A 12,958-nucleotide genomic window follows, 5' to 3' on the forward strand; every position below is an offset into this window, starting at 1 on the left:
GGACATATTGCTCATAAAGCTACTAAGTAACATCATCAGAAGTACTTGCAGCTCCAAATTTACCTGACTTGTCTGTGATATCCGACGCGAACGATTATAAAGAGCCATAGTATCTCCTTCCCTCGTTCTTTCAACCCGCCATCCCCAAGCAAGCATGGTTTTCAGAGACTCTTTGATTGGCCATCTATAAATTTCTTTTTCCTGAAAAAAAATGTATATATGATGATCCTATTAATGGTAAAATAGCTGTCCTAATATCTGCCTTACAAGGTTAGTGGCACTCAATCTTTTGATTGAATTTGAGATATGTATAAATAACAGAGACCACCACTCAGCAACTCTATATTAAAGTTAGATCATTGATTGCAAAAATCTACTTTGATTCTATGCACACCTCTTTTAAAGTAACTTCCTTAGCAGCCAAATATTCAATTAGAAATTGTTTATTTTGGTTGTAGACTAGCATAAAACAAATAACATAACAGTCACTCTGAAATCGAAGAATAAAATATCACATTGATAGAACAGAAAAAAAGAAAGACTAATATAGAATTACAAAGTATAGGGCAGTGATGGCGAATGTTTTAGAGACCAAGTGCCCAAACTGCAACCCAAAACCCACTTATGCATCGTCGGGTGCCAGGTGGGTGTGGCCCATTGGGTGGGTGTGGCCCATTGGGTGGGCGTGGCTGTGGTGATAACAGCAGACTGGATGGGATTAAAAAATTCAATCAATCAATTCCAACTTTGCAAGATCTTTTTTTTTCCCGCGAGAAATTGACTGATTGATTGAACCTTTTTTTTTTGTACATGACGGCAAAGGCCTAAAGTGAAAAGGTTTTATAAAACCCAGCTGAAGGCATAGGACTGGGGCGACGGCGCGCGTGCCCACAGAGAGGGCTCTGAGTGCTGCCTCTGGCACCCGTGCCATAGGTTCGCCACCACTGGTATAGGGATTAAAACCATAACATCACAGTGTATAGTCTATAACAGCATTATAAGTCTGGTCTATAAAGTACTATGAGAATGTAAAGCTATGCCTTTACACATGTGCCTGCTATAATGTTTTCCTCTCAACCCTTTGGGAAGGAAACTTCTGAAACATACTTAAAGAGCTGAGATTCTGTTCTTATGATGATAAGAAAATTGGAACCATGAATTGCAGCATTGCCTTTTTTTATACACACCTACAATATGTGTATATTTTCCTATTTGTAATACAATACCCAGACAAGTTAAATACTTAGTCTTTTGCTAGCTGACCAGAATGCAAGGTTATTAGTTTTGTTTTATAATGATTGTTATCTGCCTTATGCTGTTCTATGACCAAAGTAAATAATAAATAATTTGAAACTGAGCACTAAAATACTAATTACTATCTACATTATAACCAAATATTTATATAGCTTTTCTTTATGAAACAGCTATTTAAAATCTTTATATTTGTATCACTTATACAGTACATTAGAAGAGATATGAATGTGGCAATAACAAAAAAAGAAAAAGGGATATTTGTAAAAAGCCATTAAATATAATACAAATATTATAAGCATTTGATGACTACTTTCTAAGGGCAAGAGTACCATCCTCAAATTGCAGCATTATACAGGAAAACAATTCCTACTAAATGAACCTTTTATACTTTTGGTTATCTATCATAGCGACTGAAGGAAAAGCAAAAATATCTTGCCCATAGAAACTGAAAGATGGATCATACACTTCAGAAGACCCCCTACTCTTATTTTTTTTATTGATGTGATAATATATCACAACTAGGAGACAGGTTAAGCAGTGAGTAGTAAATTAGTAGGAAGATTGCTAAAAGTTAGGGATACTAAAAATCAGTATCCATGGGAAGGAATAAAATCTCCATGCTTTACTAACCTGAAAATCCCCAACTCCAAACTCTTAAAAGAGAAATTTATAGCATCTTATGGAGAAAATATTATTATCAATTTTGTTGTGGCCAATTTTGTTAGCACAGCATAGTTGTCCCCACAGATCCTTTCAAATAACTTTTTCACCCCCAAAAGCTGATGAGATTAAATGGGATTTGCAAGTGATATGACAAGCATATGAAAGCAGTGCATTTACTCAACAAAGGGGGATACATTGGAATTAGCTTAAAAGAGTACTGATTGATAGAAATATACTTCCAGACCTAATACTTAAGTGTTTAACCACTGATCAAATGTAAGATACATAATTAAAAATACTTGGATTGTGGTTCAACAATCATTTTCACAAGCTATTATCCTGTGATTACAATGTTTATGAAATCTATGAGGATTTATGGACCAAAGGATAAATTATGATAGGTGTGAAGTTTTCTTTTCAAACCCTAGCTTTACTGCTGTCCTTTGCAGTGCAAACAGCCCTCAAGGTAAGTCCATCACACACAATCTCTTCAGCTCTTCCATAGTGATGAGGTTTGATAGGGATGAGCAAAAGAGGAACAACATGGAGGCTACAGTTCCTATCACTATTTTTGCTGGGTATGTGGGTATGTTTCTTTCTGCTGGAGTTCTAGAAAATTCACACAAGCCCTGTGCTGTGATATAGGCAGATACTCTGGAGAAAATTATCACTTTCCAGAATTTATTACTCTTGCCTTTCCAACTGAAAATGTTACATATGACAGAAGAAACAACATATATTCTTCAAGTCTTAAAGGAGTTTTCTAATTTCTGGGAAAGCTCCAAAATTGGCTACCTTCAATGATTAAAAGAAAAGATTATAACAAAAAAAATCTGACATGAACTTCTTACCTTTTCTGATAATAGTTTATATTGTTTCATTAATGGCTGCACTTTGGAAGATTCTGAATATGTTTCACCATATATCCACCCATTTGCAAACTGACAAAAGTTTAAAGAAAAGGAAGGGATAAGTTGATCAAGAATATTGATGCCATTTATGATTTGGATGCTCTTTTTGCATGCTATCAATATACCATACCAAGCTCATGAAACAAATGAAATTTCCCATATTTTATCTTGGTTCTTCTACTTTCTTCTGATCTTAATAGTTATAATAGCAATTAAAAACTCCTGGGCTTTAATTTGTCATGCAAATTTTAGTTTCACAAGTGTTATGCAGTATATTACAATGTAATCTTTTTCATCTTGTATAGCAATCGGTTTTATAAACTGATAATGAAGTCATACTTAATGTGTCTATCCTATATCCCAAACATCAACACTCATGCACAAGAGGGAAGAATTAATTCATCACAGACCCCAGAATTTTCAAAGGTGTACAAACGTTATGGGGCAAAAACTCTAAAAAATTTTTAAAACAGCCTGCTTAACTGACACAGAATGCCAACTGACTGTTGAGTAGAATGAAGAATGGGTGGAAGGGAATATAGTGCAATAAATATACTTCAGAATCTTCATTGAGGGTACTAAGAACCTGCATATCTATGTTTGAGCTCACTACAAAAATTGAACAGGTTATGTTGAAGCATTGCAAAAAGTTTTTTGCTAATGATTGTAACCTCTTGCAGTATCAATCACCATTTTTCAAACTCTTCGGAGAAAAGATACAGATGTTCTTCAAGTGAAAGTGACTGGGAAAAATACCATTAAAAAAAACTAATCTGTTTTAACAATAATGGCATTGTAAAAGACAACCATGCAAATGCAGCCATCCAAATATATGATGATAACTGTGATACCCAAAAAAATCTTATTAAAATAAACTTGTTAACTGAGGTAAAATGTAAAAACTGGGTAAAATGTAAAAACTGGGCTGATCCTTCTCTTAGAGAAAGTAAATGCACTTAAAAATTTAAAAATCTGATTAAAGAATTAGAATGTTTCAATTAATGCAACATAAACATGAATACTGATGAATACTGAAATGAAAAATAAAGTCAGATCATTAGCAAGATTCATTCCTTAATGTTTTACATATATCCCAGCAAAATGAGAGAGAGATATGCATATGATGCATACATGTGAACGTACACTTTACCTTTTCCATGCACCATTTATCGTGAGAATGTTCAGCATATTTGTTTATAAAGTAGTCTAGTTTTTCAGGAATTGTAATGCTGAGTGAGAACGAACAAAGCAAAGATAAGTATTTCATGACATTAAAATAATTTAACTATTATCGGCATTTGCATTTATCTAATTCTAGTATTATTTCGCAGAACGAAAACTGGTAATAGATAATTTTATAGAAAATTTGAAAAAATAAAATAATCAGTCACTGAACATAAAAGAAACTTAAATTGCCAATTGACTTATACTTTTTGTACTGTGATTATTAGAAAAGAAAAGTGAAATATTCTAAGTCATTTAAATATTTATGTATTTGGCAATCAATCTTCATTAACAAATAGTTAAGGAAAAACGATTTCTTGGAAATCCTCTTTAAGACAGACACATTCTTTATAGCAACACAGCTAGATGTTTTAACAGTACCAAAAAAACCCTATATTCATTTCATATTATTTTAAAAGTTATGAAGTCTGTTTTGCTCTATGAGCTTGGTTATTTGCTTGCAGACATTTTATTACTTACCTACATAACATCATCAGTGCTAGTGGGGGGGGGTGTTGTTTCCCTGTTTACATACAATAGCTTGCCCTGCCAGTGCTGATGATGGTATAATAATTCCATAATTAGGGTATTGTTTTCTGCTTGATTGTTAGTGAAGATTTCTCCTTCTTAGCTTTTTTATTGTTTCTTTTCAATGCTGTGTAAATGTAGATTACCTCAATGTGTCTATTAATGGCTGATTTATCTGAACCCCAAGCTTCCAGCAATTCTTTAGCATTTTTGGATTTAACCTGGTCTAGGCAACAGACAAAAAGATCAGAACACATCCTCTTCAGCAGCCAATGTCTGTAAGCAAATAATGAAGCTCAGAACTCAACAAGTACTCCATAGTTTAACCCTGAGCTACATATATTTTCTTCTATTTAAAAGTTATGCTTAACTCAATACAGGCTATGAAAACATCCTTACTTCGAAGTATCAACAGGCTGTGGATTGAAGTTCCCATCTGAATCCATGGAAGCCTGTTTTTCCATAACACCAACATAATTTGATTCCATGTAATCAGGAGGTAAAGCCCCAGCTACAGCACTCAGGCATGGCAGTGCTAATTTGAATAGTTCTTGTTCATATTTCTAAAAAGACAAAATAAGATGCAAAATACCCTGGTAAAAAAATAAGACAACTTCTGTTTATCTGGGAAAGGTCTCAGCGTTCTATTACCACTATCATTACTATATTGTTCCATTAATTAAGTTTACTTTCAAGTCAAACTACTTTAGGCTTTCTAACTAATGTGGATCATCCTTCCCAAAACAAAGCCACACTTCCCAAGGGAAATCAGCACAGTCCCTTCCCTGCACTAGAGACAAGAGCCATCAAATCTATCAGGATAATATTCCCTATAGAGGAAACATGTCAAACTCGCGACGTCACATGACGTCATGCAATGTATCGGAGCTTTTTGCCATTGCCGGCAATGGGGTGGGTGCAGCTCCGGTATGATGAAAACGGCCCACGGGCCGGCAGTTTGACACCCCTGCTATAGAGGCTGAGCCCTATTGTATTTAACAAATATTGACAACACCAGGGAAAAAATGAAAAAGAAAAATGAGATACTTTGTAGTCTGAAGATAGATGAGCATTTAGTTCAGATGTTGATTTAGAGGAAGTTTTTTTTTAGGTTTAATAGTCTGCAGACTTAGTTGCAGTTGTCAGTTGAATCAATAGTTTTCAATTCTAGGATAGTTCTAACTAGCAGTTGAGTTTGCCGAATACTAGAATCTTCCCCTATGACACACTAAAAATTAACAACAATAATCAATGGAAGAATTTCTGAGAGCCAGTGTGGCATTTATTTATGATATATTGATTAAAGTATTGGAACAGGTGCTTGGAATTACAGGTTTTGGTCACCTTCAGCCATAGAAGCTCACTGGGTGATCTGGGATCAGTCACCATCTTTCAGCTCAACCTACCTCACAGGGTATTGGAGAAAACAGAAGAGAGACCACTATATAAGCCACTTTGTGCTCTCAAATAAAAGGTGGAATATATGTTGAATTAAAAAAAATGAAATTGACTTTTATTTATAAATATTTAGCACCCTCATATTCATCTCTACCTCACACTGCTAGCACAAATGGCGTTTTTCATTTAATGTAATTCTTCTATCAAAGGCAACAAAGTTATAGAGTAGAATTAACATTAATTAAAGTAATTTGCTAGCTAATTAATTTTTAAAGAAGATATATTTAAGCAACATTATAATTTTGTTTTCTAACATGCAGCCTTTTATATTCATCATGCAGTACAACTATTAATATGTAATGAATAGATATTAAGAAATCACATCCTAAAATGTTACCTTTTGAGATAAAGCATCAAAAATACCCCAGAATAACTTTCTGGACAAATGAAGTTCCTCTTCTGAGGCAGCACCAAAGTTGCCCCACCCTCCTGGTAAACAGTAATATTTCCAGCATCTTTCATAATGAATTGTCAGCAACTAAAAAAGAAACATGAGGATTTGCTTTCTGAAAAGACACTGCTTGTTCAGGGAGGTAATTGCATATAATCACTTTGAATGATAGATGCACAGATATTCCAGCAGGTAATAACACTATAAAGATTAAAATAATTATCTCAATCCAATCAAACAATTATTTCACAATTAACCTATTGTTACATTAGCATGCTTTTGCTGGTTTTTCTTTAAATTAAATGTTCAGCAAATAATTGCTTCCATATCTCGACATTATCTCCAAACCTATACCAGTTCTTACTTAATAAGGTTTGAATCATTGTAATCACTGTTAGCTCTTGGCAAAACGCTCTGGGGAAGAATTGACAAAATAATGAATGAAGTGGGTCTTCTAAATATCCTTCATACAACTTATATATATGAAGGTAAGACAAATATTTTCTTCTGTCTGTTAATCTACCTGAGATAATTACTTCATTTTTTGTTTCACCACATCCGTTATATACAGCAAGCCTTAGGCAAAGTCTGTGTTTTCAATGTTTACAGTGTGTAGTTTTTTGAAAGCACTGTTGAAGGAATATTAAATTTGCATCCAGTTTTGAATCACAACTGATCCTTCTGGGTTGTTTTGCTTTATAGAACACTGCTGAACTATCAAAACTGAACCTAGAGATCTCTTAAACAGAATAACAATGACACAGTTTTTGTGATAATCCTACATTTAGTTTAAATATTATAATGGATGTGACATTGGCCATCAGCAGTTTCTTCTGATAGGTGATGCTTAATGACATTAACTGTATATTTTATAAAAAGGAAACTTACCTTAAGAGGCATTTTGGCATGTTCATTTAGAAGAGGGATATCAAATACTAATCTTCTCAACAAATGTTGCATCATTGAAGGTCTTAGCTGACTATCAGTAGAAAAAAGGTTTCAGTACAACATAGACTAGATTTGTATCCATTATTGTGATTACGCAAGTGAGTAATCTGTAATCACTACAGAAGCTTAATCAGTATTTCTGATTAAAAGATAACAGTATATGAAATATGTAGATAAAATATTCTAATAATCAGACTCTTGCTTGAACAAAAACAATGTGAGAGGTAATAAAAATGCTGAATTCATATTCAATTTTTTTAGCATTATTTCACCGTTATCCTTTTGTAGGACAAGTTATTTTCTTTTAACAAAATTTATGTTTTGTCTTTGGTAATATAACAAAAACTTAAATTGTATTTCATATTTAGAGTTTGGCAAGCAGGCATAATCAAAGTTGTGTAGCCCTTACTCCCACCAGTGTCTGATACATAACAATTTATTTTGCATTTTAACTACCGGTTTTTCATTGTTGATCCTGTGGATGGTTTACTAATCAACTACTATATATCTTATCAAATACTTATTTATTTGAGGATACCTCCCAAATACATTACTTTTTTATTGAATGTTATTCTAACAGCATCAGTCCTGGAATCTATTTTTATTGTAAATATTACATACTGGTAATTATTACATGCTAGTAGCTAAAGTAATTACAGATACTTTTGCTCTGTTGATTCATTCTACTATCAATCCTACAGCCTACTAGAATTCAACTCCATCTACACAAGCTTTCTCCATCCATGGAATTACTGACTACGTGGCTCAACAGATACAATAACAGTTAGCAATGGAATCTACATTTTATCTACTTTTGTTAAGTCAGGGCGGTATATAAATTAAAAAAAATAAATAAATAAAATAAATAAAAAATAATGCAATCTCCGTGTTTTTTCCTAAATAAAGTTTATTTTTGTTTTTCTTTCAAATAAGTAATAGCCCCAAGAATAATTTCCTATAGGACTTCCAAGGGAGGCATGGTGAACTGAATAATGTCTCTGAAAGTACAGCTGATGACCATGGCAAAAATGAAGAAACTGGAACGTAAACCAGTTGCTTGGAAACTTTTTGGATAAGAAAAGGATAGGAGATTACCCATATGTGCTCCAGACAATTGCTTCTTGTAAAGAGACTGCAGGACAGCAGTTTTCTGTGGGTTTAAGCACTGGAAGATGAGAGAATCAGCCATCTTGCTTGCAATTCTTTTAAAGAACACTTAGTTTGCAAGCCTCATTTTCTAATCATTTTTGGTCTATTAACCATCTTAAAGCTATTAGCTATGAAAATATTTTCCTGCTGGATTTACAAAAGAAGCTTGTTAAAACCTTGAAGAAATCAAAAGAACTTAAAATTCTACATTATTTGATTAACGATTAAGACTGCAAAAGTAAAAGGAAGAAATATAAAGTTTGTTTATTTGATCAGGGGTAAAAGAAGACTTTTTTAAAAATTTCTAGCAGCCCTTTATGGAATTTTTGCTGAGAATAGGATTGAAAAGTAGATGTTTTATGGATTTGCTTATAAAGAAGGGATAGGATATGGAATGAAAATATTTTTGTTTAACATTATAGGGGGTGAAAAGTTATTAAGTTTGTTTACACTTGATATGATGAAAGCTGAAAATCTCTTCTTTACATATTTCTTTTCTTCTCCTTTATTATATTCTTTTTCTTTCTCTTTCTCTTTTTTCTTGTACTTTTTTCTATTCTCTCCAAGTGTAGTTTGTATTAGGTTAGACCATTGTAATCAAAATTCTTAATAAGAATAATGTCTTACAGAAGTTTTTCCCCTTAATTTTAGTGTTTCGCTCTCCATCCATGCTCTCTAACCCATCCTTACCCACAAATGGAGAGTAGGCACTCTTCAATAGAATCCCGCTGAGCTTTGGTAAGAGAACAGCCTTTGGAAAGCCGATATACAGTATGTAGCAAGGAATCTATAAGGGAAGCATGATGCTCTGTTCCAGCAAAAAGAGGAGCACATCTTGTTAATAAAGGCAAAACAGCAGTGCAGAGATACCGATTAAGAGCCAGGGCCATATCTGTGGCACTCAGGGCAACCTATAAAACAAATTATATAGCAATTCAGATATTTTGCTGCACAAAAATGACACAGTCACAATATGTTTGAGCTAAGACTTTTCAGACCTGCTAAGAATATAAAATATATTTTTTATATTTTTTTTCTTTATTCCAGTCTTTATTAAAATTAAAAATGCAAACACTGAAGGACCACTAGATGGCAATACAGGTTTCTGCATCTTGTAGCTACTATCTCATGGTTGCCCCAATTTCTGCAGTAGAAATAATTAAAACATATTTGTTTTATTATTCCCATATTAAAATTGCATTCGTTTTGAATCAGCAGTGATGGCACAACACTCTAGATTTAGCCTACTATTAGAGCTATTTTTGCATCATCTTATGCAATAACAATCAGATATTTAATCAGGCAGTGGTAATTTCTTTTGAACATTTCATTTGTGTTTGAATAACATTTTATTTTTTTTAAAAACGGATGTCTATGTTTCTATGTCAAGGTTTCAACTTCAAAGCCCATCTGTATGAGAGGAATATTATATAATACAATCAACCTTCTCTCTACAAACCTAAATGTCATTTCTTTTTTAGGTTAACACTGAGAAACTGTGTTCACTTTAAACTTGAAACCTGACCCAAGTCTCAAAAGAAACCAAATGTTTCTTTTCCCAGAATCATGCAGCAACTACAAAAGACAGCCATGGAACTCCAGGATAAATCACTGTTGCCTTAAGGAACTAAAGACTGGGGTACATGAAGGCTCCCACACTTTGTTCCCTTTGAATCCAAAGTGTTACTCAGTCCTAACTGAAAACACTAACTCATCATTTTTAAAAGTATTTAAAGTATCAAAATTTATGCAAAGGATAAATCTGGATAAACAGAAAACACTAATTAAGGAAAGTTAAAAGTTACTTGTTACCGTATCTAATGAAGCAGCTGCACGAAGATCTGGCAGAAAGCCAACTTCTAGAAGATGAAGAAGAAAATCTTGGTCTTCAATTCCGTAGACCCTATCGAGAAACAATACCATTGCTGCCTTGTGATCAGGGCAAAAACCCCCTGACATATCAGGTTCCGCAACATTGCCATCTGAAAAAAAAATAGGGGAGAGGGAGGGAGGGAGGGAGGGAGGGAGAGAGAGAGAGAGGGAGAGAGAGAGAATGAATTATTTGTACACACATGATGAAGAAGAAATAATCAAGTCACTCATAATAAATGATAGAAAGAAAAACTGTAAGTTTTCTTACCTTTTGCTATTGTTGGCATATGAAAAGGAATGCTAATTACACCCACCAAGTCCTCCAAAGGAATCAAAGACCTTAGAATAGATCTGATTCTAATGGCTTCCCCTTTGCCAGCATGGATGAGCTAATGGAATAAGGCAATAAGTGTTTAGCTGGCTTGTATGAAAATGCAGCAATCAAAGAATGCAGATATATCCTTATAAATAAGAATTCTATTAATAAGCTAATTATACATTTATGTGCACCAAATAATAATTCTGTGAATTAACACAATATAACTTGAAATCTCATAGAGCTCTATATTTGTTCAAAGATGGGCCTGATATCATATTCCAATTACTATTAAAAGGCGGTGCAGTTCTCATGGTAAATATTCCCCTGAAGGAACTGAAGAGGCAATTATGTTAACAGACAGAAATGAGAAGTTCACATTTATAAAAAGTCAAATTACATATTTAATTTTCCTATGGGTAAAGAACATTTACAATGTGAATTGTTTCTATTACAGCTCAAGTTACTTTATTCCATTCAATTACCACCACACAAATATCTATGTACACTCACATTCATTCTTTCTTTTCCCCATATAATATCCAATCAAGAATCTTAGTCATTGGGGGATAGTCAGAGTTTTTGTGCTATGGGGTGAAGTAGATTCTATCTATCTATCTATCTATGGTTGCAAATAACATAAAAGACAGACGAATGACTCCTGGCTCACAAAATCAGCTGTGTTAGGACCCTTTTTAAAAGGGTTGACTCACATTGCAATTCAGCCAAAGCTAGGGCGCAGGAACGAAGATATCTTTTCCGCATCTGTAGGCAGAATGGGTACCCTGCCAGGTTTATTAAACGCCATGGTATCTATTCTAGACCTTCTAACAACGAACAGGTGAGACAACCCCCTTCCCAAACGACACGTGTTACCCTTCCCTATGTCAGCAATGTCTCTGAGGCCACTGCTAGGCTGTTGACTCCTTATGGTATCATGGTAGCACATAAGCCCAGCCGGACTCTTCGTTCTTGCCTTATGAGACCGAAAGATCCCCTCCCTACTGCTGAGAAGTCTGGGGTGATTTATAAAATCAGCTGTGAAGGCTGCCCCAGCAACTATGTAGGTGAAACATCTAAAAGAGTCAGAACAAGAGTCCAGGAACATAGACTGGCCGTCAGAAGGGGAGAACAATACTCTCAGATCCTCACTCATATGGTGGAGCATGGCCACAAGTTTAGCTTTGACACAGTGGAGGTTATCTCCAATGACGCCACTAAGTATGGTAGGTTGCTCAAGGAGGCCTGGCTGTCTGATGAATTTTCCATCAACCGACACATAGACCTATGCCCCGCGTATTTGACATTAAGAGCTTGGGAGGTATGTAACCACTCTAGCCGGATCGTCCACAACAAGAACTACGATCACACCGACCCCCGACCCCCACCTGAGAGTATGCATGCTTGTAAGATGAGTGACGACGGGCACACCGACAGCGTCAGGATCACGAGAGCAGCAATAGGAACTACAAAGAGACCAACACTAACATTGAGACCCTCGAGCGTGGATAATTTAACAGCTATTACTCCAAAGACGCCTCCACATTGGGAAAAACGTCTGGAAGGAGGGGAGAGCACCCTGCCTGGCAAGTGCTGTGATGGTTGTCCGCAGCAACTTGGGTTATTGCCGCCCCCGGATTCTTCATTACGCCCCCGCTGTGCTCCTCCATCTGGGGGCACGTGGAGGAGGGAGGATCTGAGACTTCCCTACTTAGAAACAGTTACGCAGGCGGAGAAGACGGCTCACTGCATGACGCAGCATAACATAGGAGCTTCGAACTTAAGCCCTCAGGGCTGCTTGACGGTAGAGGGTGGCGAGCGAGGGCTTTCTAATGGAGAGTGGGAGCACACACACACCCCGTGCGCTACTTACACTGATGAAAGGAAAAAGGGGATCGTGGTTACTGCTTTACAGCTGGAGTTAAATGATATGCAGGGAGGTGATGAGAGGAAGCAAATGGAGGAAATGTGCAAGCAACCCCCACAAACAACACATGCCGGCACGTTCGTGCCATTAGGATTACATAAGATTGGAGAAGGGGGTAAGGGAAAGGGTGATATAGAGGTATCCAATTGTCTTGATGAGGTTCCTAAAGATGGTCTCCCAAGGATACGATGGCAAGGGAGACCCCCTGATAAACTGGAGGGAGGTGCCTCTGTGTCAGAACCCCATATGGATAAATGGGACGGTGGGAAGGATGATTTTCAACAAGGGGAGACGATGAATTGTAAAAGACACTCCAT

The 12,958-nt window shown here is 35.6% G+C and overlaps 1 protein-coding gene across 1 annotated transcript in view; it reads right to left on the reverse strand.

Annotated features, from left to right (window-relative positions):
• The window catches only part of RYR2 (ryanodine receptor 2), a 207,825-nt gene that overhangs the window by 94,751 nt on the left and 100,116 nt on the right, over positions 1 to 12,958 (reverse strand). The window contains exons 48-56 of the mRNA XM_015819028.1: positions 10,667 to 10,787; positions 10,339 to 10,508; positions 9,217 to 9,437; positions 7,318 to 7,408; positions 6,376 to 6,516; positions 4,980 to 5,143; positions 3,979 to 4,057; positions 2,769 to 2,858; positions 64 to 201 (exon numbers count right to left, since the gene is read on the reverse strand). Coding sequence (XP_015674514.1) covers positions 64 to 201; positions 2,769 to 2,858; positions 3,979 to 4,057; positions 4,980 to 5,143; positions 6,376 to 6,516; positions 7,318 to 7,408; positions 9,217 to 9,437; positions 10,339 to 10,508; positions 10,667 to 10,787 — 1,215 coding nt within the window. The remainder of the gene's footprint in view (positions 1 to 63; positions 202 to 2,768; positions 2,859 to 3,978; positions 4,058 to 4,979; positions 5,144 to 6,375; positions 6,517 to 7,317; positions 7,409 to 9,216; positions 9,438 to 10,338; positions 10,509 to 10,666; positions 10,788 to 12,958) is intronic.

Source organism: Protobothrops mucrosquamatus, unplaced genomic scaffold (assembly GCF_001527695.2).
Source record: "Protobothrops mucrosquamatus isolate PMUCROS unplaced genomic scaffold, P.Mucros_1.0 scaffold850, whole genome shotgun sequence".
Taxonomy (NCBI): Eukaryota; Metazoa; Chordata; class Lepidosauria; order Squamata; family Viperidae; genus Protobothrops; species Protobothrops mucrosquamatus.